Source organism: Mauremys mutica, chromosome 22, assembly GCF_020497125.1.
Source record: "Mauremys mutica isolate MM-2020 ecotype Southern chromosome 22, ASM2049712v1, whole genome shotgun sequence".
Taxonomy (NCBI): domain Eukaryota; kingdom Metazoa; phylum Chordata; order Testudines; family Geoemydidae; genus Mauremys; species Mauremys mutica.
In genome coordinates this window covers 9,707,814-9,735,143 of record NC_059093.1, presented here as the reverse complement: position 1 = coordinate 9,735,143, position 27,330 = coordinate 9,707,814, and the positions used below count along the sequence as shown (strand labels likewise).

General features: G+C 47.3%; 1 protein-coding gene across 1 annotated transcript in view; it reads right to left on the bottom strand.

The window, feature by feature from the left end:
- The window catches only part of GRAMD1B (GRAM domain containing 1B), a 273,379-nt gene that overhangs the window by 95,908 nt on the left and 150,141 nt on the right, over nt 1-27,330 (bottom strand). The window contains exon 6 of the mRNA XM_044996788.1: nt 24,329-24,406. Within this exon, the coding sequence (XP_044852723.1) occupies nt 24,329-24,406 (78 nt within the window). The remainder of the gene's footprint in view (nt 1-24,328; nt 24,407-27,330) is intronic.

Genomic DNA, 27,330 nt, shown 5'->3' with positions numbered 1-27,330 from the left:
CCTGTACAAATGAGCGAGTGCATCAAAAACCGCCGTTCACTAGCTCACTTCCCTTCCCCATCTCCTTGTAACAATACACTGCTGAGAGCCATTTCTGATCTGCAATCCAGTTTCCCTAGCATGGGACTCCAACCTTTAAGGCACGCTCTAGTGCAGCATCTCTCAGCTGCAGCCACCCTGGCTTTTTCTGGGTGGTGGTTGCGGGGGATGGGGACAAAGCAGCATCCCCTCCCCTGGGGTTGCAAGGAGGGGTTGGGCCCTGCTCTTTCTTGAACCACAAACGCAGGAGGAGGCAGACAGCCAGTGTGACTGCCTCACTTTCCCAGGGGTGCTGGGGCTCAAGCTTCTGGCCTGGGGCGGAAGGCTCCGGCCCTGGGCTCTGACTGTGGGACTTTGAGTTCTGGGCTTTGGCTGCATAGCGGTGAGCTCTGTACTCCGGCCACACACCTTCAGGCTCCGGCCACTGAGCTTGGGGCTCACGCACCCCCATATCGCCCCTGGTCCCCACTACTGTCCCCAGCCCCTCACCCATCCACCCCATCACTTCTGGCCTCCAATGCCTCCCTACCTACCGCCACATCCAAGGCTTAATTTGTGTCTTGGCTTGCCAGGGCTGAGTAAGTCTGCTGTGAAAAGTGATATCAGTGTGTTTGTTAATATCGCTTTTCACTGCCTCCCAGCAAGCTAGTAAGTCTGCTGTGAAAAGCAATATTAAGAAACATACAAATATTACTTTTCACAGAAGAGGACTTCCTAGCTAGCAAATCTAAAAAAAAAAAAATCCCCTCAACCAATAAAGCAAAAGAAACAACAACAACAAAAGACAAGAACATGCACAGCATCTTATTTGTGTTTCTATTCTGTTTAGGTCCAGTAAAGAAAAAGAGACAACTCTATGTTATTATTATTGAGTCTGAAAAAAAAAACCCTACATAAATAAATTACTGTGATTTGGACGTGGAGATGTGCATATTTATTTGGTTTTCCTAAAGTTAATTAAGTATTGTAGGAAAAATTGTCAGAGCGGCCACCAGCTGGTGGCTGCACTCTGAGGCCACCAAAAAAATTGTGAGAACCCCTTTTGGCATCTCTCTTGATATACTACAGCCAAGCTGCCTTATTCAGCTTCCAAGCTGTCCCAGCTAATCTCTGCCCTTTCTGTGAGGGGCAGACAAAGGCAACAAAGGGCAACAGAGACCAAGAATGGCTTAGCTCTTCCCTCCCCCTCAAAAATCCCCATAACTGCAGCATAAACTCTTTAGAGCAGGAAGACGTGACATCAGCCCTCAAAGGAAAGCAGCATATCCAGGCTGAAGGTGTAAAACTTGGAAAGGAACTTCTTCGTGAGACTTGGCTCCTGTCCCTAGCGTCCCCTGGCACTAAGGAAGCCCCCGGAGTGTCAGGGTGGGGAAGGGAGAAAGTAAAAGGACGAGTGAAAAAAAAAGAAGAAGTTGCGAAGCGAAGCCACTTACGCACAAGGAGGCCGGCAGCATTTCCATCCTACCTTTGCTGTCGCCATATCAGACGCCTCCATGTTTTCTGCTTGGCCTATCAGTAAACAAGACCATTCAGGGAAGGGGGGGGAGAAGGGAAAGGGAAAGTCAAAGATGAGGAGGAAGAGATGAACAATTTGACAGGCAGATGAGAATAAAAAGAAAGTTAGTCAAGAACTAGCCCCAGGCCTACCCAGCTGCCCCAGACAGGGAGGACAAGGAGAAAGCCACTCCCGAGGCTGACTTCTCTGCCCCTGTAAGCTCCCCTGACAAGATTCTGATTTAGACTCTTGGCTGGAGTCAGGCAAGGTGTTTCCGCAGGAGATGTGATTCATTCGCCAACTACCCCTGTGCCATCCAAAGGTCTAGCATGCTGCTGAGGAAGAGAGCATCCTCCCATCTTCCTCTGCACTCCGAGCTCCTTCAGGGAGCGCATAAGCAAATTGCCTTGCTCCTGGACAAGACTACGTGCTGCTTCCCCTCTCTCATTCTATGGGACGGGAAAGCAACACCAGGAACATCCCACTGGGCACCACAGAAATGTGGAGGGAGGAAAAAAGCAGATGGATGCTGGACAGTACATGGGTACACGAGTGGGATCTGATGGATGCTAACTAGGAGGAATGCAGGGAGGAAGGAAGCAGCTTTAAAGGTAAGAATGCAGGGGGGAAAGCCAGACAGGTGCAGCAGAGATAGATGTAGGTGCAGGGATAAACCTGAGATGTTCTTAAAGAGAGATCCGGGTGTAGGAAGAAAGTGTGATCATCCATACTCCACTGAAAACACTCACCTCACAATGACACTCAGAAAATTTTGGGGCCTAAACTGGGAACTCTTTGGTTCATATACATGGCTCTGACACTGAAAAATCATTCTGTAAGGTAAATTTGGCACAACAGCTCGAGTGTTGAAAGGCAGCTGCATCTGCAGAGGCCCCTGCCTTTCTGAGACAGGCCATCTGATTGGAGGAGCAGGATGACTTCATACAGCCCCATTCATCATTCGAGGTTTCCTGTCCAGCAGGGACAGCTTCTCCGTTCACAGTTACTGCAGTTTTCCTTTCTGGCCTACTTTACTACAGTAAATCAATCTGGATTGTACTAGCTGACCAGCCGGGGAAGGGATGCATACAACTGGCTGGAATGCACTAATTCTGGTACACCAGGCAAACACAAGCAATCCTAGCAGGGGGATAGGGCAAAGTGCTGCAGAATCAGACCGATTTAAGTTGCCAGGGGCTAGAAACATCACTGTCTGAAAGTGTTCTCGCTCTTTCTCTCTCTCACACACACAGATAATACAGCACACAACGTACACACATACACAGGGCACCAGTGTATAGTACACCCAGTCTACAGGGCAGTGGTAAACAATCTACAACACCCTCACAGAAACACAATTGCACAGTACATGCAGACTATAGGACACTGATATACAAGCTACAGAACGCACACACCATCATGCAGTATGGGCACACACAACCAGGCACTAAAATATCCCAGAGAGTCTGAGTACACCCACATGCTGGGTTCACCAATATTCAGCATGAACCCACACATACACCATATACACAGTTGTCAGTGTCTGGGGGCCTGCAGACAGACACTGATATTTAGAATCCAAACCACAAACGTAATGCCATCAATGTGCCGGATGCACACACGCAACTTTCAGAAAGGCTGGAGCACAAGAAAGTACACGCAGCTGTGTATAGTATTGTGCTATATGTTATGCACCGCAAGGAGTGATTTTTTTTTCTGTACAGCACGTGGCTGTGCAAGTCTCACAATGCACCTACCCCGCTGTACACAGATACACACAAGTCATGTTGTCTATTCTCCTGGTAATTCAGAACTATTCTCTTCTACAGCATGTTCTCAGTGGTTGTATCTGGATACATAATAAAACCCACTCTATGAATACACATACACTCAGTCATCCTCAATCACAAGCTCCAAGGGGGACACGTGGCCACCAATTTTTGTTACTGGCATGTTGATGCCTCCTCAGCATGGATGCAGGTCTAATGCATCCTCATACCTTCTCATCTCCTCCCCATAGGCGCAGACTCCACGGGTGCTCCGGGGCTGGAACACCCATGGGGAAAAATTAGTGGGTGCTCTGCACCCACGGGCAACCAAGCTCCCCTGCCCCCTAACCCCCACTTTCTCCTCCCCCTGCCCCCCGAGTGTGCTGTGTCCCTGCTCCTCCTCTGCCTACGTCCCAGTGCTTCCCCCTGACCACCGCCAAACAGCTGTTTGGCGGCGTGCTGGGAGGGAGGGGGAGGAGTGGGAACGCTCAGGGTAGGAGGCGGGGAAGCGGTGGGGCTGGGGATTTGGGGAAGGGGTTGGAATGGGAGCAGGGCAGGGGTGGGACGAGGCGGGGCAGGGGCAGAGTCACATAGAAGGGGTGGAGTGGGGGCGGGGCCGGGGCCAGAGAGGGGGTCGAGCACCCAGGGGAAAGAGGGGAAGCAGCGCCTCTGCTCCTCTCCCCTGCTCCATGGCCTCCCCAAAAAACTTTTTTAAATGTTTAGCTGCAAAAGCTCTTTGGGGATAGGACTGTCCTTTCTGTCGCCTGTCTTTACAAAGCCTAGCATAACGGGGTCCTGACCAGACATGCAAAACCTGCGGAAAAATCGCAGAAATTGGGCTTGGTTTTGGCTTAACTGGCTTGTGAGTTGCTTGTTGGCTAGTTTTTGGCTTGTAGCTTTCTGCCTGTTTGGCTTGTAGCAGCTTGTTGCATCTTTTTTTTTGATCGGCTCCCAGGAAGCTGGGGCAAAGGGGGCAGAGAGTCAGGGGTGCACTGCAGACCCACCACAGTCCCATACTGCACGCTGGGGGGAATCTAGTCACATAGAGTGTTGGGGTTCTTAGGGATTGGCTTGTTTTGGCCTTGTTTTGAAATGGGATTTAGCTTGATTTTTGGCTTATTGTAAAAGACAAGGTGCTTATTTACCGTATGAAAGTTGGCAACGATGGTCCTCACCCTTGACTGTGGCTTATTGTAGATAATGAAAACAACACAGAGCAACCAAGGTACACTCAAACACACAAGCAGCAGGTACACACACACTGAACAAAAACAGGAAGGAGCCCCAGCAAACTGTCATCCAGAATTCCAACCCCGCCTGGCTTTTGAATTTCCAAAAGAAGTTGTGTTAATATTTTGGGTTCATTTTTGCAGCAACTGGGAGTGGTGGCAGATGAGCTAAGACCACACAAAAGAGGCAACTGGAAACAGCAAATGGCGAACATCCCCCAGCAAAGCCCACTCTCAGGATATTCTACACTACAGATGCACAGGTGCAGGCATAGATACTTCTTACACTGGCCAAAGAGGTTCTCCTGTCACTGTAGATAATTCACTTCTCTGAGAGGTGGTAGCTAGTTCAACAGAAGAATCCTTCAATTGACCTAGCCGCATCTAAACCGGGGGTTAGGTCGACCTAACTACAGTGTTCAGAGTGCGAAATTTTTCATAGTCCTGAGTGACATAGCTAGGTTGATCTAAGCTTTAGGTGTAGACCTGGCCTCATGAAATCAGAAGCCCAGTTTTGCAGATATAAGAGGATCAGAGAAACTTCTGTTAAGGATCCAGAGCTTCCTTCTGATGTCACCCCAGTGACATCAATGGAGGTACTCCTGATTTACCCCCACCAAGATATCAGAATCAGGCTCCCGGACGTCTGGGTGCGTAACTAAATTGAACCTGCAAATGCTATAAGGGTCATCCATTGCTAACAGAGAAGAGGGTACATTTTCAAAGTATTCAGCTCAATTTTAGCCATTTAGCCCATGCTGACTTTAACAGGAGTTACAAAACACACCCAAATGCCCCATCCCCTCCCGGCTCCTTAGCCAGTCTCAAATGTCATACGCTCTACACATTCCATGCAAGCACAGTTGGCTGTACAGGCAAAATGCACACGTCCATTCTTAGACACACACACACAGCCTTTATGGCCTACTCTCGCAGGGATACAGAACAGTAACCCAGCTGCTGCAAACGAATTATTCCTGTCCCAGTTCCACTCTAGCAACCAGTGGGAGTCCAATGCTAATCATAAAGGGCTAATTGTTAGAGCATCCACAGAAGCAAAGCCAAAAGGCTTAGCGAGGCCGACCATATCAGTCTCCTAGGAACTCTGTGCACTTAGACCAAAATACTGTACATTAGGCCCTGCCACTTTAAGTATAACGCTGCTTATCCAGTCAGTCACAGCTACAGGGGAGTCTGCACAACCCTGGGTGGAGCAAAAGGGATGGTGAAGTAGCAGGCGGCACAAAGCAAAATCTATTAGCAAAGGAATTGCTGAGAAGGAAAGCTACAAACAAATCAAAAGATTTCAAGGAGAGAGAAAGAGAGGAAATTATGCCTAGGGAGAGTGCAGTGTGTGGGTAAAGGAATGCAGGGAACAGATATAACATAAGGATTAGGGACTGCAAGGAGTACTGAACCCTGGGAAAAGATGCCTAAACTGCTGAATCCTCTCTGGAGTCAGTGTTCCGCAGCCCTGGAGTCTCTGCTGTCAGAGGAGGTTATCTGCAAGCCCAGCATCCCCAAAGTAGGATCCATCTCTATTTCCTCAGGGAAATTTCATGAGGGGCTGACTGTGTGCTTCAGCAGCCGGGAAATCATGTGAGACTGTATTTGCGTAGGGAGTGAGGATGCATCACACGCCTACTGCATCATGGGAGCTGTAGTTGTTCTGTTACGGCATGCCGGGTGGATGTCAAACCATTTATTTCTGCACTAAATGTGTATGGTGCTTGAAAAGGCATGTGTTATGCCTGAGGGTCTCGAGAAAGGGGGTGGGAAAGAAGACTTTCTCTCTTAAAAGGTGGGGTGATGGAGAGTCCTCACAGAGGATAAAGCGTGCCTTGCAAGAGGAAGAAGGAAGGATATTTTCCTATAGATGCTGGGGAAAGCAAGAGGTCCTTTCTGAAAGAAGGAAAAAGGACCTATTGGAGAAAGCAGAAAGGGTGGAATTGGAACCATTTTTTTTTTAAATTTACACCACAGATTTGACACTGCTTGAAACAGACTGATGACTATTTTCACACACTGTTTCACAGAATTTTCATTTTTTTTGTTGGTTTTTAATCAGAAACTTGGGAAGGTTTGAATTTTGAAGCTACCTTTTGCTCTGGAGGGGCTTGTTTTCTTTCAGAAATGAGCTCCTTCACATTTCAAAAGAAGCCCAGGTTCAAGAGAAAACTTCTTGAAACACAGTGGATTTTTCAGTGAAATAAGTCAATTTTTTTAGTTTGTAAATAAACGGAGCCCCACCCCCAGTCAATTTAAACTTTCGCTGTAAATATTTTGCACACCTTTAGGTGGAAGGATATGATGTTTCAGGATTTATTTCCTCTTGGGGACTAGACAAAGCAGTCATTAAGGAAACAGACCAGCTCTACTTTTTGTTAGGCCAACATTTTCCACAGTGTCTAGTGATTTTGAATGCCCCAACTTGACACACTATAAACGGGCGTGATAGTGATCAGTGTCCAGCCTCAGATAATCCTTTAAAGTGTGCCAGGTTGGGCACTCAAGCGTTGAAATCCTGAGAATCACTAGCCTCTTTCAAACCCTGAGAATCACTAGCCCCTTTCTCCTTAGTGCATAAAACAGACAGTAAAGTGATGAAACTAGCCTTTATACAGAGCCTGCATCCCATCTATGGGCTTGAAAAGGTTTCTGATACTGTACTAAGGGATATTGCACCAAAGCAGCTTTCATAGGAATTGCCAGACTGGATCAGGCCTAACCTAGTCTCCTGCCTCTGACAGAGGTCAATACCAGATATTCCCTAGAGGAAGGTGTAAGAACCCTGCAGTATGCAGATATGAGGTAATCTGCCCTCAGGATTAGCTCTCATCCCTATCCCTAAGCATTAGAGATCAATTTAAGTCTTTTTAGGACTGCAGAAGTAGGTGTCCTGTGAGAGCAAGAGGCATTAATACAAAGAGACAGAAATAAACTGTACAGGAAAGAAAGTCCTGGAACATGTACAAAGACTAAAATTAGGGGAGGAGTTGTAGCCGTGTTGGTCCAAGGATATGAGAGAGACAAGGAAGATGAAGTAATACCTGGTTACTTTCTCCAGACCTGAGGAAAAGCTCTGAAGCTTGTCACTTCCAACAACATAAATTGGTCTAATAAAAGATATTATCTCACCTACCTTGTCTCTCTCAAGTTAAGGGAGACTTTTGGGATATTTCCTAGCTAAGACTTTTTTAAGGGATGCCAAAAGATATTCTCGGGAGCACTAGTTCAATTCTGGGAACCACGGTGGATATTTAGTTGAAACCGAGGATGGTTGCTTTTTACAGAGACACAGAAACAATTCGAATCGAAGTGGGAGGGTAAAGAAAAAAGGAGTGGTGATTTTTATAGGTATAAAGAGAGGTAAGAGTCTGAGGGTACTGGAAATGGGGAGACTATAATAGGCACTGCAGAGAGCGTTTGAGGTGAGAAGAGGTAGGGAAGATGTTAAGAGGTGCAGAATGAGTTTGGTTTGGGACAGGATAATTTGGCGCCAGGAAGGATGCGTTTGAAGGAGAGTCACAAGGGGAATGACTGGAAAGGAATTAAAAGAAAGGAACAAAAGAAAGCCCACTGACCCATCACTTCTAAAGCCTGAAGGGAGGGAAGAGCAGGGGACGGATGGGTTAAATCTCAAGACACAAGTTGGATTGGTCCTGAACCCAATTTCCCTATTTGGAGAGAGGGGGACCACTGTCCATGTGTGCACAAGTCCATTACCTCATTATTACAAAAACTTTTCTCAGCAGCTCCAGGCTGGGTCATCTCAATGCTGAATACCCGTGCTAACATGGGACAGATCTTCCAGCAGGTTAAGGAGGACAGTGATGGAACAGTGAAGTAAGAGAAACATCCTCCATGTGCTATAGCAGGCAGCAAACATGGAATGTAACATTCGAAGTATTTTCACTTCTCAGGAACTTCACTGTCCTGTTCATCAGCCAAGGGAGCAGGTAGGCAGGACCTTTGGGATAAATGCCTCAGATTCTGAGGGGACCCACACGAAGCAACAAGCAGCAGGTGGCAGTGCAGCGCACGGCTGATGACTGTCTGTTGAGGTGGGCGGCCTAGTTTCCTTGACAGAAGTCGAAGAACTCAAGTGCCCTTGAATAAAGCCCATGAAGAAAAAGGAGGGGGCCTGACGGATTGTTCTCTCCAGGACAGAGAGAGGATGCCTGAAGCTTTGGTGGATCCAAGCCCCCTGCCGAATCTCTCAATCCATCCCAGGGGGAGCACAATCCAACACTGTAAATAAAAGAAAAGGGAGGAGGGTGACAGAGCATGCAGCAGTGCGAACTTCTATGGGTTGAGGGGGACAGTGTGAACAGCACCGCAAGGTCCAGGGAGGGGTTAGGGCCAACGTGCAAAAGGCAGCAGCAGAAGAGTATAGCAAGAACCAGCCAGGCAGAGAGGGAAGGAGATTGGTTAGTACTGATTACAATGGCTGACCTTATTATGGTGTACGGTGTACTGGGGTGACACATGCTGCCATCTTATCACTGGAACACTCACAAATACTCTGCAGCAGGCCAGGAAACAAGTGCAAAGGAAGGTGGTGGAGGAGGAGGAATACACAGCTCACAATGAGCACATACACAAGCACAGTCACCTGCAGGAGTAGGGAGGTCTGTCCGTGCTCCAATATGCTCCCAGCAATCAGGGAGAGATGCTGCCAAATCCACAAGGAGATGGAAATCCCAGCGTGGTTACACAAACGCAGCACTTTTGGGGCGGAAGCAGCACAGAGATGTGACCTCAGATCCCGCTATGGAGAGATGCAATTCCACAACTATGATGGTTCTGGGTTGTTTTGTTTTTTAGGCACCGGCGTTTTGGCCCCAGAGGGAAAGAGACATGATTAGGCTGATCAAAGGGCGACGACGGGGAAATTTACAAAGGGTTTGTGCTACGTGCAAAGAGGCACCGATGTCTCTTCTCTGTTCTCAGATTTCTTCTCTTGGGGGAGAACCAATTTTCAAGTCACAGCTGCCTTCGGGTTTCTGCTAAACTTGCTGCTGCCACCACAAGATAAGATGCAAAACCCGGAGAGATTAGAGAAGAATTTTGGACCAGAACCAAAAGGATTTGAGGTTAATAATAATCAGAATCAAATTCTCATAACTGGGATTAACCAACATTTCTTCCAAGCTAACCTCTTCCCCAGAGCGAAGCTGTCTCATCTAAACTGCTTTTTCCACTTGTGTCCGGTGCCTGCAACGAAGGGTCAACTTGAACCTTAGCTGTGCTGATTGCAGTGGGTTTTTTCATGGCTGAAAGCAAGGATGCTAGGACACTCAGAGGAAAGCCCCGGTTAGGTTTGTAGAGGAAGAGCCAGAGGGAAAATAGTCCCAGTACTGCTGATCCATCAGAGGGGTTTCTTTCTTCTCCTTCTTCCTGGATGCATGGGATTCTAATCCCCCAAGTAAGAGAGGCAGCTCAGTGCAAACTCGAGTCAGCAAGGTGCATCCTGCACACTTTCTCTTTGCCTTCGGCTTGCTGACTCATTCGTGAGAGCTACTCTCCCCTTCCCTCCACGCAGCCAATCAGCACATGGCTGGCTCTCATCCCTACGGACACATGGGCTGGCCTAATCACTTCCAGTAACCCCCAAAGCAAGACTAGAAGGTTAGGACCTCACGTGGCAAGAAGCAGTGCCAAGGAAGGAGGAAATCTGATGCCAGGATTTTTCCCTAGGAAAAATCAAAAGCTCTTGGGCACTGACGGGCACTGGGAAAAGGTTAATGTCATTGATGTTGAAGAACATACTCTTCACGGATTTCGGCAATGGACGAGTAGACACTTCAGGAGAGCAGTTAGCAAGAGGAGGCTTTATATTTAAAGGTACAGCAGTGAACAAATTTGGCTTAAAAAAGAAACATGAAATCTCACTGGAAACTTAAGCCACCCTGCAATGGGATACTTCTAACAGTCTGGGTCCTAAGAGGCCCCCTCAAAGACAGGTTTGGCAGGGGCACTAAGTAGTATCAAAGTCCACCACCTTCATTTTTTCCCATGTCTTCTGGGGTTTGGAACCAGATCTGGAGGAGGGTTAAGTGGCTTAAGGCAGGGGTCTCCACCTTTTCCTTTCTGAGGACCTCCCAATAAGCTCCAGGGCCCAGTGGGGGTGGCTTGGGGCTCTGAGCTTCAGCCGTCGACCCCCAGTTGAGAACTACTGACTTAAGGAACAGAGTACAGCTGGTATGGGTTCTCTGCAGGGCCGGCGCAACCCATTAGGCGACCTAGGCGGTCACCTAGGGTGCTAACATTTGAGGGGCGGTGACTGCAGCGGCCGGACCTTTCGCTGCCTCTGTCGGGGGCGGCATTTCGGGGGCGGGACCTTTCGCTGCCTAAGGCGGCAAAAAAGCTGGCGGCGCTCCTGGTTCCATGGGGAACAAATACTTCTGTGCCCTGTTTGGTGAGGTCTCTATTTTTTTTCCAGGTTGGAGAAAGTTCTTACAAAATTTTTCAATTATTATTTTCCTTTGTTTCTGAACCTCTCTCTGCTCTTCCTGCTGGGACTGGAAGATGAAGTGCATCCAGGCTCTTGTCACAACCTGGCCCAGAACTGCATTGTACAGACATCAGTTTGTTATAAGGGGACCCTATTTGCTGGGTCTCACATGCTTCTAAGCCAATTTGGTCTGGGTAGAGTCTAGTCACTCTGTCTAGCTCTGGGACTCAAAAAAACACACTTCCTGGCTCAGACCTTTCATCTAAGCCCTTCCTTGGAACATAAAGCTCCACAGTCCAGCTGCCATAGTCCCCAAAACCAGTGTCTCAGTCCTCCCAAGACCCCTAGTTGCTTACACACATTCCCTCAGAGTTTCTCCTAGCTGGGCACTCTGGCTTAATCCCTTCGGGGACAACATGGCAGGAAAGCAAGGAACGGGTTTAGCAAAGGACTTTCTTAACCACAGACCCTTTAGTCTTAAAAAAATCCTGGAGAGCTACAGATCTTTGGAGAAAAACAGAAGTCCGAACATGCCCCTCCCCAGGTCTGTCAGTATTCAGGCTGGCCAGAGTCCCTCCTGCCCTCCCTCTCTCCTTCACGTTCTGCTTATATGTGGCAATGATCAACCTCCCTCCTTTTCAGAGCAGCAGCCCCTCGGAAATACAGTCTCTTTCCTTTTGCTATGTGCCCAGGGTGCAAAGTTGCCACTCCACCAGCCATGCCGGTGTCCCTGTGTAGGAAATCCATTGTTCCATGGGGCTGGGCCAGCAGCTAAGAGACCATCAAAACTGATAGTTCCAGATTGCTTTGTGATGATCCTTCAACAAGGTGTCAAGCACCTTTCCTGAGCAAGGGAGATGTCTAGACTTATCCTGAATACCTAGTTATTCCCTGGCAGGGACACCAATTACAAAGGATATAGATACACAAATTTCCCCCAGTGCTCTGCATCTTTATCTCTTGTATGTGGTGTATCTTTGCCTAAGCCCAGCTTTGCAAACATTTATATGCCTTGGTGGCACACGGAGCATGTCAGAGGCACTGGCAAGCATTTATATCTTGCCCATAAAATTGGGAAACACTGATTTTGCAGAGGCACTGCACACATAACAAGGGGACAAGCTGTGCACGGAGCTGCCAGTGGTCTGAAAACGCTGAGGTTTCTATTGGTGGCGGGTGAATCTGCAATGACTGGATGATTTGGTTTGGAAAAAAATCCTAAAACTCTGAGTTCTCCTCTCCCACCTCTACACAAGTGGAATGGAAATGCAGGGAGAAGGATCCTTTGTTTGTGAGGTGTCCCACACGTTTGAACCGTGTTCTGATTGCCATGAACACACGGAGGTGCATGTGCAGGTGTTGGGGGGAGAAAATACAGCATTTTGCCAAACTTCCTTTTATCTCAAAAAAGTGTAATTCAGGTTTGCTCTTGGGTTTGGGTGGGGCGGGGGGGGGGACTTTACACTTTCTGCTCTACTTCCATTCTCCTTATATGGCCCTTAACCCCTTAACATAGTCCCATGTGCCTCCCAAGTACCCCACCTGTGGATCCCAAGGCAGGTATGACAGCCTGCTTGGGACAGGGCAGCTTGGATTCACTGAGGGGGGGATGAGTGTGCTGTAAATAAGGGGCTCTGAAGGACTCCATAAGGACAACAGCGCCTTCCAGCCAGATGGAGAAAGCTATTCCCAGAAGCTCCTCCGTATTCCCTCCTGCCCCACCACGCAGCTGGAACAGCAATACGTCAGGCTACTTTTCTAGCTATAATCATCAAAAAAAGCCTCTCTAAATATGGTCAGCTGGTGGAATGCAACTACACAACTGCCCCTTCTGCATTTGCAAACAGGCAGGCATAGGATTAAGACCATCTGAGCCAGCTTCTCAGACCTGGAAACAAGAGGCATTAAAAGCATCTTGTCATTTCCCCCCCACCCCCCCACACACACACACTCCTGTGTATCGGGGCTGTGACGCAGCTCAACATGACTTCTGTCAAACTTTCTCCACGTGCAGTGAGACATGCAAGGGACATCTGGAGGCTTATCTAACCAATCAGGAAGACCCTGCTCCAGTGGAAAGGGAACTAGGCTGGGAGTTGGGAGACCGGGGTTCTTGTTCCAGCTTTGCCGATGACCTGCTGTTTAACCTTGGACAAAGCACTTCCCCTTTCCTGTGCCTCAGTTTCCCCACTTGTGAAATAGGGATAATGACATTGACTTACCTTTGTAAAGCCTTTTGAGATTCTCAGATGAAAAGCTTTGAATAAGAGCTAAATAGTGTTATTATTGTTATGTTCCCAAGGGATTTAACAATAGGCATGCTTCATTTTACGATACCAGCTTGAAACAGTAGCCTGTGAAGTCCAGCGTCTGGCCCATGCCAGATGTGTTAGAGGAAAAAGCACCCATAATGCATTCTGCTGATTGCCACAGGACTCGAGAATGAATTTTTGAACAGAGCAATCAGCTAGATACCCTGAAGCATGAACTCTGTCTGCACAACTACAGATCTGTCATAAAATTATCCGTCCCCCTTAATTTCATGGACAGCACTGGACTTTTCTAAAATTCAGGTAAGTGGCAACTGTGGAACTCCTCAAGACTGGGGGATATCAGAGCACAAGACAAGGCTCTACAAAAGAGACCTATCCTGCCAGGTCTCCTCCCTGCATCTTACCCCACAGGGCAACAAGAGGGAAAGGGAAGGCTTATCCAGCCCCCCAAACACTTCCCAGCCATGCTGGAGAGAAGACACCCTACCCCCTTTCTCAGATCATGGGTGAGCACATCATGGAGGGGAAGAGGAAGGATGACAGAGATGGGGGGATGGCATAACCTTGCTGGGGGCCATCAAATTCCAGAATCTGTGCTGATCTAATGAAAGGGCTATGAAAAAACAGATCCTATTGGGCTGAGAACAGAGTGTCCCAGGAGCTCATATAATGGGGATGACAGATCTTTCTCCTCCTATACTGGATTCATCTCCAAAGGGCAGCTGGGGGCTCCTGGAGCTGGGACACCAGGTGCAAAAGGTTCCAAGCTTGGCAGAGAAAGGAGGAATTTATCTTATTCCAGCCGCTTGTCAAACCTACTTTACCTAACAATGCCAGGCACAGGCAGGCAGCGGCACGCGCTATAATTAACAGCCCACCTCGGAGACATTGGAGGGAGAACAATGCTGGCGTAGGAGGAATTGGGAGCAGGTGATCTTTGCGCCCTGACAGGTCTGCCAACAGCAGCAAATGTGCCGGTCCTAGCGGAGCAGTGCAGCTCTCATCAAATCGCTATAGCCCGTTCCTGTAAGTCCCAGCAGAAAGTCATACCATGGGCTGTCTCGGCAGCAGTGGGGGTACAATGGGGAGCGGGGGGTACTGGGACTGGTACCCACTGAGGATTATACTCCTTCATTGCTAACAGAGGGGAGCTGCATCCTTCAGATTTGGACTTCTCCAAAGCTCAGCTATTTGGCACTGTACCCATAAGGGTCAGCAGATTTTGAATCTGGATCTGAATCCAAATTTTCCCAAAGTTCAGGGCAGGAGTGCGTTTTAGAGCCAGAGATCTGGCCCCATCTCTCATTAACCCCAAACCCCCACCACCCTCAGGCACACACACAACCAACCATCCCAGCCCCAACACAGACAACTCAAACATACCAGTCTAATAAATCCTGAGCCATGTAGGGGATGTGCAAAGGAAAATTAAAGGAAGTTACACAAATAAACTCGTGGTAAACATGGGGTGGGTTGGTTAATGATGGATGAACCAGTTCACATAAAATATTAACCAAACCGAATGGCCACACATAACCTTTCCCAGGTTCATCTCAGGCCCAAACTACCATCCAGAACCCAATCCCAGCACCTTTTCCCAAATTCATCTCAAACCTGAACTGCTGCCCAGAAGCCAGCCCTGCACCTTCACCCAAATGCCATCTCACATTTTTTTTTCCAGGTTTGAAAAATTTGGGTTATTTTTCCCCCCCTCTTGTGATTTTTCATGTGTGTGGCAGCTTCTGCACAGGCCAGGACTGGGCATGGAGCAGTGACCAGGCTTGGGGTGCTTATCTAAACCTCCAAAAGGTTTGAAGCTCACCCATTATTCCTGGAGATGTCCCTACTTCCACCTCTTCATTTCCTTTTCACCTTCAAAGGCCTCACAAGAGGGTAAAACCATAACTTCCCACAACCTAGCTGGAAGAAGGGTCTCTCCAGAGCTCATCAGAGCCGGGTCTCAGTCTGCCGAGGGTCAAGAGGAGATCACCGGAGAGGGATTTGGGGTGCTCCTTTCCTCTGCAGGTGTGTCACCAGGCTTCTGCATGCTGCCAGTCCAGAAAGCTCAGGACAAGAGCTCAGCAAGTTGCAGAGCTGCAGACAGACAATACCCTTCAGTGTCGGTCCAGGTGGGGTCGCAAAGTCTCGCATGCCTGAGTTGAGTGGGTTGGATATGTGAGACCCCCATCTGGGCACTCCTTCAGGGGCTCTCTCAATATGCACACACCCCTCTTGCCCCAGATCCCTTAAAACACACCCCTCCCTATTGAGCTGGGCGGGTTCAATAGGCCCAGGAACCTTAGCAACACTTCTGACAAAGTCACTCTGAGGTTTGCAACAAAGCTCGACTGATACAAGCTGCACCCGACTTGGGGCTTTACTGGGACCATTTCTACTCAGGATCTGAACTCAGACCCCTCTCTTGGCAGCACACTGAGCTTGGAGTCTATTCTCCCTGAATTTTACACTGGCATTAGGCAGCAGCAGCTGCCTCCTATTTATCCCCCTCCTCCAAAAGCACATCCATTCCTTTTCTCTTACTCTTGAATGTCCTTCTCCTTATTAATGTACTGGGCTGCCTAGCTCAGAGTAACACAGCAGCAAGACATCCACCCCTGCCAGCACATGCAGATGGCAGCATTCCACAATTACTTTGGCTGCCTGGCAATGGAAAATAGACTCCCTGAAGCTGTGGGAGTGGCAGTGTTAGACAGTCCCTGCTGCGCCTCCATGCACAGGAGAACAGTGACAGGGACACAGGGTGTTACCACCACCATGCCTCTCAGGGGCAAGGGGAAACAGGAGCAAGCAAAGGTTGGTGTAAGGTCCATTGGGAGCTTCAGATTGAGGCAATGGGCCTGACCCTCCACTTGCTCCCACCAGTGTAAACCAAGAGCAGCTCCTTGGACTTTAATGGAGTTACACTGGTGTAAGAAAGAGGAGGCTCAGAGCCTGCTACACCAGGGTTGGCGGCACACGGGTACCGCATAGGCTTGGGCAGGTGATTAATCTGTAGTCACGATATGATTTGTGAACAGAACGTTCTACCTCTTGCCCTGTCCTGAGATGAACTGTCCTTCCCTGCCCTCCCATTTTCGTTCTCTCTCTTATCCATCACCCTCTAGCTGTTGTCTGTTTCTCTCATCTCTCTTCCCCACCCCCTCTGTCCATTCCTCTCTATTCCCCTCATCTATTTCTCTCCTCCCCTCCCTTCCCTGGACTTTTGGATGCTAAGGGAGCAGCACCAATGGCTCTTGTGTGTATGAGCTTAAGGATTGTACTTCCCGCTGGTTCAGCAGCATGGCATTTACACTTTATTTAAGCCTGCTCTCTGCTATAAGCCTAAGGGGTGCCTCAGGGTCACAATAAAGAACAAGCCTGCAGTTCAAACAGAAGGGAGCGCATGAGTGAGCCTGAACTTGCAGTTCAACAGGGGTGAACAGTTTGGTGTGGTGTGTGTATAACCCCAGTTTGATGCACTAGCTTAAAAATCTCAACAGTACTGTGTACTCATCTCACCCAGGCCTCCGGGGGTTCTCCTACTCAGCCCTAGTCAATCTTTGGGCCACGCTGGGCTAAGATCATCTGGGCATCACAAATCAGCTCCTAGGTGCTCATATGGCTATCACACTTCAGTATCTGAGTAACTTGCAGACATCAGTGAACCCATCCTTACAACACTCCTGCAAGCTAGAGAAGGGATTCTCCTCCCCATTAGACAGATGGGAAACTGAGGCACACAGAGATGAAGAGACCTAAACAGGAAATCTTGACAGAGGTGAGAACAGAAGCCAGGTCTCCTGGGTCCCAGGCCAGCACCTCAAAATTAAACTCTTCCTAGTTTGCTTTGCTAGCTTTCCCCTTCTAGGACTCTGAATATACCTGCACAGCATATTCAGCCACATCTCTCATGCCCAGACACCTGGATGCACAAACATAATACCCACAGACTCCACCCCAGCACAGGACCCAAGCTCAGCCTCACCCACACCTGTCAACTTACATGGCTCTGCGGAAGGAGAGTTTTTTCCTCAGGGAAGACACACGCAAGTGACAGACGTGCTTCACTGCTGTGCTGCAGGAGACCTTCTCAGGGCATGGGTTCTGAACCATGGCTGGGCCTTGTGGTGCACCAGCCAAGCCTGGTGCCTACATCCCATGGAGCAGCAATAGCAACAGCAGCAGCCACAGCGGTTCAAGTGTCTGCTTCCAACAGCAGGGCAAAGTCAGCGTCCTGTCCGAAGGCATCCGAGGACTTCAGCCCTGTGTGAATCACAGCTCTGAGTTTATTCGTCCTGTCGAGTCAGGTCACTGACAAGTTAACTTGACTGGCGAGATCCTTGGGACCATCTTTGTTGCTAAGTGCAGGCTGGTAATTAAGACATGGCTGGACATAGCCAAGAGATCAGCCCTCCCCAATCACATCTTCCTTTCTGGTATCTTTCCACAGTTGCCTGGTAGGTCCAGCGTCCCTCAGCTGGTGCCTGGGATATCCTCACCTCCCAGCAGCTTCCCATGTGTATCAGGGTGGGTGCAGGTCCTCTCTCTCTCTGTCCTAGTTCTGCAGGAATGAGATGGTGCTGCGTGCAGAGCTCTACCTGTGTGTGATGTCAGATGCGGTGTGCTAGGGAGCGGGTGTGGGAGGGACAAGGGTGCTTGATCCTGGCAGGCTGCACAGGGAAGTTGATTCCAGCGGGGGTACAAACTTGCTTTTTTCTATGGTCAGCAATAGTGCTGAGTGCAGGATCACTTAAAACACGTACACCAGCAGGCTCAGAAAAATTAAGGCCATATTGGAAGTATGCGCAAGCACTGCCTCTGCCACACAGGTGCAAGCAGATACATATAGGGTGACCAGATGTCCCGATTTTATATGGACAGTCCAGATTTTTTGATCTTTCCTTACATAGGCTCCTGTTACCCGTCACCCCGTCCCGATTTTCCATATTTGCTGTCTGGTCACCCTAGGTACATATCAACTGGGAGATGCTTTTAAAGGCCTGTTCTTTTGGCATGTGCAATGAGGAGGGGGGACCTGGGCTGCTTGTATTAAGATTTCCCCAAAAGTCACACCAAACTTTTAATGCAGTTTGAAAAACATCACAATCTTCCCCACCACCACCACCACCTTTAATTTCACACAATCTCATCACCCTCCAGGTGCAGCGGATTCTGAATAAGGAGGTACTGACGCACTCAAGAGGCATGGCCTGGCAGAAGCGGTACTGATGCTACATTCACCTCAGTATAACAGAGGCAGGGGTGACTGGCAGGTTGTTCTCTGTAAGTGCCCCCGGGCTCTGGAATGCCCTCTGACCCTGGTCTGAAAGAGCCTGCATCAGCTGGCTTTCGGGACATGCTGCAGGGTCTGTTTGTTTCCTCTGGACTTTCCTGAGAGTTACGGGATATTGAAGCACTGGCTGGTGCGGTGGGTGGTGTTATTTGTATTCAGAGCTGCTGCTTGGTAGGTATGTACAGCACATTGTAAGTAATGAGCAGGATACTCAGAGTCTGCAAATGGGGGCTCTTACTTATTTTCTTTCAAGAACAATAAAGTTCCATGAGAAAAATCTGCCTCACCCAATGTACAGTCCAGGCTGGCAAATTCAAGATGTTCATAGACCCTGCACCAGAAGCTGAGCCTCTGGGTGCTTATCTGGATCAGGCCAGACTCCAAACCTTTAGAGGTTTCCCCTGTCATTCATAAACAGCCTAATGCATTATACAAAACTAAAAAAATGAATGGGACTTTTTGTCAGCCTAATGAGCGAGAGCCACTGCTCCCCAAGGAGAGATTACACCACTGCACCTCTGCCCTGGAGCCTGACATGATTACAACTGCAAACAACAGAAGTAAAGGCAATTTAGCAGCTCTGGATTTAGGTCAATTTAAGATTAGTCTTGTCAGTTAAACAATACATAAAAATTACTTGGAATTAAACATAAACAGCAGCAATTTTGAGGTCACCTTATGAGACACAGGTCACTGGGGATACTGCCACCACTACTTTATAAGGAGGACATGGACATCTTTTAAAATGACTATACATGGTCAGCACCTCCGCTTTGCACCCCATCTGAAAGGTGGCACCTTCAGTAGCCCAGTCCAGCAGCACACCAAGACTTTGGCTCAGCCCGGGCTCAAAAGGGGACCCCACTGCCTACTGAATCACCAGGACACTGTTTCTTTCCGTACCTGGAGGCCACCCTGCCCTGATTCTGCTTAGCCTATGAAATCCCAGACCAAGGTGATATGACTTCACCCGTTCCCCAGCATCAGACAAAACTCAGATAATATCTAAGCACCTGTCTGCTTTGCTGTCAATTTCCCTGTGATCTAGTAGTATACAGTGTTCTCAGCTAGTAAATTATGCCAGGATCAACAGCACCAGAGAGACTAATAATTGGAGTGAAACATATTGAGGAAAGGGTTAGCTACAACTAGCAAGCACTAGTTCTGAGCCAAACATTCTGTTGGATTATTAATTAGCTCTCTAGGGCTGGCTTGTTCTCAACTGAGTGAGTCAAATCTTCAGGTCCTTACTAAGCTTTTATTCACAGTCCTTACTCAGCTCATCTCCCATTGAATTAATTAGGAGGAATTTGACTTCAGCAGCAGTTTGGCTTAGTAAGAAGGACCTCTGATCCTGTGAGAGGAGACAAGGTGGGAGAAGTGCCTCAGTTCATCCTGGAAAGAAGCATTTCCTCCCTCATAACATTTTTAATGCCAGCTGTGTCTTAAGGGACTATGCATTCTCTATTGCAAATATAAGAGCAGCTGGGACTAGCAAACACAGAATACCGCCACCCCTTGCAAAGTGTTTAACCATCTAACCTTGTATGCAACATCATAAACACATAATCAGCAGCCAGATACTACCTTGGAATATATTCATTCTCCCTTTATCACTGCAGCTCACAGTTGGAAAATTAACCAAGTAAAATGGCATCTGACTTTATAAACCTGCTCTCTGTGATTTTGATTCGGAGTTGCCTGTGTGTCTTAAGAGACACTCTGGTGGGGAGAAGGAGCTAGGAGGCGGGTGCTCTCCAGTGTTGAGAGGTTGAGGGACAAAACCAAGGATTCTTGGTTCTGTTCCCACCTCACTCATTGACAGACTGTCTGGCCTTGGGCAAGTCACTTTACCGCTCTGTCTCTCTGTGTCCCCATCTGTGTAAAGGAGAAAAGCAGGGGAGGCAGCAGGACTCGCCTGCCTTCCCATTCGCCGCCAGAGCCAGGGTGAGCCTGGAACACTGGCAGAAACTAAAATCAGCTTTTGACTTGTAAAGCATGCAAATCTGAGCTAGATGCCATCAAGGGAGAATAAAACTGGAAGCCCATGCTAATCACTCCGCTTTAGCACTTCATGAAAACTACTGCCCACGTGCTGCACATAGACTGCTAATTTTGAAAGAAAAAAACGGTTCAGTTAAAGGGTTTGGGCTTTTCTCGGAGTCAGGGGTGCTGGAAATTTTTTTATAGTGGAGGTGCGTGAGAACCATTGAACCAAACTGTAAACCCATAATGGAAACCACTTCAAGCCAGGCAGTGTGGCAGCACCCCCAGCACCCCTAGGTCCAGCACCTATGCCATGAGTGAAGATTACTGGGGTTTAGCAGACACCAGTGCAGCTTATACTGGAGAGTAAGTCTTCGCTAAGAGCCTTTATCGCAAGCGTCTCTTCCTAAGGGCTCATTTCTTGATGTTACCATAGACCAAGAAAGATGTCAAAAGCCTTCTATTGTCAGACTGTGATTCTATGCTATTCCTGGGAGGAGCAAAAGCCACATTGACTGACCCCAAAGCTGAACCGTGTGGTAACAGCGTAACAGGACCTAGTCAATTTAAGACGTCAAAGTTCAGGTGTAATACAGGACTAGAGGCTGTAATAAAATCAGGGTCCTAGACCAGGACAGTACAAAAGCAGTAACAAAGAGCCTGTAGCTCCTGTGTAACAGAAGAAAATGGACTGAGTTCTGATCCAATAACACCAGGAAATGCAGAAATACTAACTCTTCGAGTTTGGCTGAAATACATAATAACTAATTAAATAATATGCAAAGATTTTCTAGGTATTCATTTTCAGCCTCTTTTGTACCAATGCTGCAGTATGCAGGTAGAATAAATCCACCCCAAGAGTGGATTTTTTATTAATTTTGGGCTTCTGGAATTTCAAAGAAATCGTTACCCAGCTGCTGGATCTCTGCCTTGCATACCGGACAACTGTCCCCAACACAACAGACAGAGGAACAGCTCAATCACAGTCTAGGCCTGGTCTACACTTAAAATTAGGTTGACATACATATGGCACTTGAGTGTGAAAAATTCATACCACTGAGAGCCATAGTTATGCCGACCTAAACCAGTATAGATGTGGCTAGGTTGACAGAAGAATTTTTCCATCGACCTAGGTACCGCCGCTTGGGGAGGTGGATTATCTACCATGATAGAAAAACCCCTTGTGTTGATGTAGGAAGCATCTATACTAGGGCACTACAGTGGCATAGCTGTGCCGCTGTAGTCCTGTAGTGTAGACATGGCCCTAGTCTCAACATTAGCCTTGCAGAGGAATCTGGGAATACAGTTCCAGTACAAATTCAGTTGGTTGTTTATTAACGGTAAGAGGAAGCTAATGATCAATTGGCAATGGTGTTTTGTTTGGGTAAAGGTTTGGAAGATAAATGTGGGGAAGGTTACTTTATAGTTTTGACTTGCAAAGCACATGGAAAAAACAGTTCAGTTTCCAAAAGCAACACCTGTGCCAGTGGGTTTCTTCCCAGTGCTCACAACACTGGTGCTGCTAGGAAAGGGGGAAAGCATCTTGCATATTGACTAGAACCATGCACACCCAAAAGTGAATAAACCCAAAGACTAGGTGAAGCTGAACCTCAGTGTGTACACCCTGAGTTTACACTGGACCAGTAATGGTGTGGTAATGACGTATCATTTATGATTTGTCAGGTAAGGGGGCCTGAGTACAAATGAACATCAGGCATGTAAGTAACTGAGATGGCAACTGTGAGTGAGGACCTCAGGAGTTCTAATCCTTCCACTGCCACTGCCTCATTGTGTGGCCTTGTGCAAGTCATTTACACTCCCCGGGCCTCAGTTTCCCAAAACATAAAATTAGGAAATGGCAATTACCTACTGCAGGGGTATTAGAAAGATTAATCAACCAATATTTTTACAGCACTTTGGACTCTTTTGAGGTGCGGTGCCATATTTTTAGAGCCAATTCTTCACCTCACTAGAATGGGACAGAGAGGTTTTGAACAGCAACATGGAATCAAGAAGACTGGCAAATGGCTCGGGATGCCTCTTGCCTCAGTTTTGCTGGATATAGCAGATAGTGATGAACCCCCAGGTAAAAACAACCAATCAATCTCCACTCTACAGCACTTGCCACACCTCCAGTGATACCCTATTTGATAATTTACCCAAGGAAACCCACTTAAAGGCATCTTAACAGCAATAGTAACATAACATTACTTTACACTTATATAGTCCTTCTCACCCAAGAATCTCACAGTGCTTTACTGGACGATAAATATCATCATCCGTGTTTCAGATGGGGAAACTAAGGCACAAAGAATGACTTGCCCGAGGTCACAGCTGGGAACAGAACGCAGGTCTCCTCACTCCTAGCTCTGTGCCCCTATGCCGCTTAGGGTACGACTACACTGGAATAAAAGACCTGCAGCATGGCCTGGCTCAGCTGACGCAGGCTCCTGGGTCTTGGGCTCCAGGGCTAAAAATTGCTGTGCAGACGTTTGGACTCGGGCTGGAGCCCAGGCTCTGGGACCCTCTCACCACAAAGTCCCAGACCTTAGGTTCCAGAGCCTAAACAGCCCCGCAGTCCAAGCCCTACAAGTCCTAGTCAGTTGACCATGGCCAGGGGTGTTTAATTGCTGCGTAGACATATCCATTAGATTTAGGCACCCAACTGCATACTTCTGGCAACCTCTTTAAAGCTATGTGAGAGCAATTTGCATTTTAGACAGAAAAGCAACACATAACAACCACAATACTCAATCCATGATGACAATCCTTGTCAAGCCACACAGGGAAACTAGACCATGATGGACTGTTCTCTTCCTTAAACTGACAGGTATCTCCTTCTGCCTCCTCCTTTCACAGACATCCCTCCTACTTAACATCTTCTGATTTTCCAACACGTTATTCTCTTTTCTATGATCTCACTGTTGACCCATCAAACACCTTGGTGTTCAGACTCCAGGAGCCACATACGCAACTGTTCAATGTAAAATACATATACTACCCAGATAGGCACGTCCCATCCATGAACTATCCAAACTGTCCTACCCATTTAGAATTTTGCTTTCTTTCTTATCTTCTTATATGCTGTGGCAATATTCCGGACATCTCTAGATCCCCTCCTATGCAGCAGCACTCAGTCACATTCATGTATTATCAGTAACTGATCAGCTATCAATATTATTAACATTTGCTATGTTAAGAGGATCTGTTCAATATTTTCTGTAACTGTAGCATAACCTGCATTTATATACAGTGCTGCTTGCTGCATGTGCAGTGTTAACTTATACATATTGTTACCTGTGTCTTCAAGGCACCTGCACTTAATGTGCAACCTGTACTGACGGTGTCACTTGTGTTTACAAACATTATCTACATTTGATGTGTTACTTGGTTTCATCTTGTTACCTCTGATTGCAGGTTCCTCCTTCTGTGTTTCCACTATAATTAGGTTTTCCAGTTTTAGGTTTAAACTGACAACATCCCAAAGCAAAGTATACACTAACAAATACCCAACATTCACTGTATTTGCAATGATGAGAAGTGTTTGCAGAGAATACCCTGATGACACTGCATTCTTGGTGCAAGTTCCTCATTAGGAGTGCAGGGCTTTAGGGGATAGGGATTGGAGGTGTTACTTGTTAATATCATTCAAGAAAACTTAGTTTTACACCTAAAATATGAGCCATAATTTGCCTGATAATAAACAAATCCAGCAGGCCAATACCCGTGTTCAGGCTGAGCGAGATTACCGTCATCGCCCCAATTCCCCACTGCCGGATAGGCCTACCTTTCGTCACGCATTCGGGGACTCAGGAATCGGGCTGAATCGTCATCATGGCTGCTTTGCTGGCTACTCTGCTGGCTGCTGCAGAAAGAGACAGAAAGACATAAGCAGTTAGAGCTCTGGATGGTCCAGCTGCTTCACTCTCCTAAAGAAAACAGGAACAGAATTAAAATAAACAGAGTTAGGACTTGTCTACACACTGATTTAACTGAACTGATGGGAAAAGTAGTTTAGTTAAACTAATGCAGGTCTCATTGTGTGGACACTCACTCTTAAATCAATATAACAGTGTCCACACAGAGTTGCCCCAGTCTAATTATATTGATAAAAAATAACACCTACAGATGTGCATGTGTATAGACCAGGCCTTAGGTTTGCAAGTAAGAGAGTAGCAAGTTTATAATGGTTGCTTTGTGCATCAGATCTTGCCTTAAGTTGCTAAATCATGCCCTGGCTTTACGTGACTCTGTGTGTGTGCGTGCGTGTGCTAGGACTCCCCCTCTTTGTGCAACCTGCATTACAGCCACCTGGATCATTCCTCCCAACCAGGAGGTTGTCCTAGCGGATGCTTGCCCAAATGGGTGGCAAGAGCAAAGCCACGAATCCCTCTGCCCAAAAGGTAAGCCGCAAAAGAGTACTGCAAATTACTTCCCGTTGCAGAGCAAATATGGAGCCACACCAACAGTTATGTGCTCCTCTAGTGTTTCTCGTAGGGTGGAACACCTCCGCATCACCACTTACAATGCGCTGTGTGAAAACATGATCAAGCCCTGTGAAACCAGCACAGTGCAAACGGTTTCACTCCAGTTGTGGGGTTGTGTCCAGTAAAGCAGTGAGAAAATATAAAGTGGATCAAAATTCAACACTCATCAGCTTCCCTGGTTTCTTAGACTTGCTGGAATGTTTGCAAACTCAGGGCCAAGTCACGAGTAAAAACTCCAGGGCTTAGACTCAAGTAAAACTGAGATTAAGTCTGTAGGAAATACAGGCTGATGTACAGTGTTGGTGGAGTCTGTGTGAAACTGTACTTACAACAAGAAACCACAAAAATCCAAGGGTGTGGCTTCACGTTCTTGGGGTCAAACACCAAAACCTAAAGGGGACCAGGGAGGTGTAACATACTTGAAATGCAAAAGTGCCCCTAATGGACTGAAACCAGAGAGTCTCACATAATAACCTCCTTTGCCTAGGGATTTAAAAAAATTCAATAATAGCCTTGCAGATGATCTTTGAAGGGGATGCCACTGTGCTATGTCTGACTGGTTTCATATGGCTTAGCATTCCAATCTTGACTTGGATTCCTCATTAAAAATCCTCTAACAAGCACTATGCATTTTTTTTTGTGCAAATTAAAAACACTCCCACGAAACGTCATTGGGGCCTAACAGTACAGGTGTACAGCGCACTGGCCAATGTAAGGGGAGGGCCTTATCACAACAGATCCTAGATACCAGATGGGGACTTGCGCCAATCCTAAACGAATTATTCATTCCAAACCTAAGGTCAGAGCCATCTCTGAGCCGTAGTCATGCATCCTATGAAGTGGGTTTTAGCCCATGAAAGCTTATGCTCAAATAAATTTGTTAGTCTCTAAGGTGCCACAAGTACTCCTGTTCTTTTTGCTGATACAGACTAACACAACTACCACTCTGAAATAGTTTTCACTGAGCTCATATAAGGCTCTCCTCTCTCTGCATACTTAGCACCTCTTTCTCCAATGCTTAAGGGATGCATTCATTCCAGCTCAGTGTGCCTTGAACTTCTGTGTTCCCTAATCTACTGCCATTACATCTAGTAAATACAGTGATCCCTTTCCCCTGCCAGTACCCCACTGGTACTGAAAATGGCCAGGGAGGAAAGTGACCAGTGGAACTGAATTTCAGAGGGAGAGTTACAAACTGAATCCACAAGATGTCACTGTTTGCTTCCAAACTGCCAAAATTTTGTGCAAAGCACCACACCAGGTTTATATTATCCCCCCAAACAGCTGCAACCTACAATCCTGGATTGTGCCTGCTCTGGCCAGCAGCCTCAGGGCCCTTCTTCCAAGTTACAAAATTTCACATTTACAGAGAATTCCTTGTCAGCAATAAGTAAAGGGAAATCAACAGGGGAGAATGTATCATGCCATGTGCTGCCCAAAGATGTCCAACGGCTTTCATTTGCTTCAAGATCCTATTCAAAATTGTTGTATTAATACTTAAAACTCTCCATGGAGATGCTTCAGCTATCCTTATGGACTCATACGAACTGCCATACTGGGTCAGACCAAAGGTCCATCCAGCCCAGTATCCTGTCTACCGACAGTGGCCAATGCCAGGTCCCCCAGAGGGAGTGATCTCTCTCCTGCCATCCATCTCCACCCTCTGACAAACAGAGGCTAGGAACACCATACCTTACCTATCCTGGCTAATAGCCATTAATGGCCTTAGCCTCCATGAATTTATCTTGTTCTCTTTTAAACTCTGTTATAGTCCTAGCCTTCACAACCTCCTCAGGCAAGGTGTTCCACAGGTTGACTGTGCTCTGTGTGAAGAACAACTTCCTTTTATTTGTTTTAAACTTGCTGGCCATTAATTTCATTTGGTGGCCTCTTTTCCTTATTCACTTTCTCCACACCACTCATGATTTTATATACCTCTATCATGTCCCACCTTAGTCTCCACTTTTCCAAGCTGAAAAGTCCTAGCCTCTTTAATCTCTGCTCATATGGGACCCATTCCAACCCCCTAATCATTTTAGTTGCCCTTTTCTGAACTTTTTCTAATGCCAGTATATCTTTTTTGAGATGAGGAGACGACATCTGTATGCAGTATTCAAGATGTGGGCGTATCATGGATTTATATAAGGTCAATAAGATATTCTCCGTCTTATTCTCTATCCCTTTTTTAATGATTCCTAACATCCTGTTTGCTTTTTTGACTGCTGCTGCACACTGCGTGGACGTCTTCAGAGAACTATCCACGATGACTCCAAGATCTCTTTCCTGATTAGCTGTAGCTAAA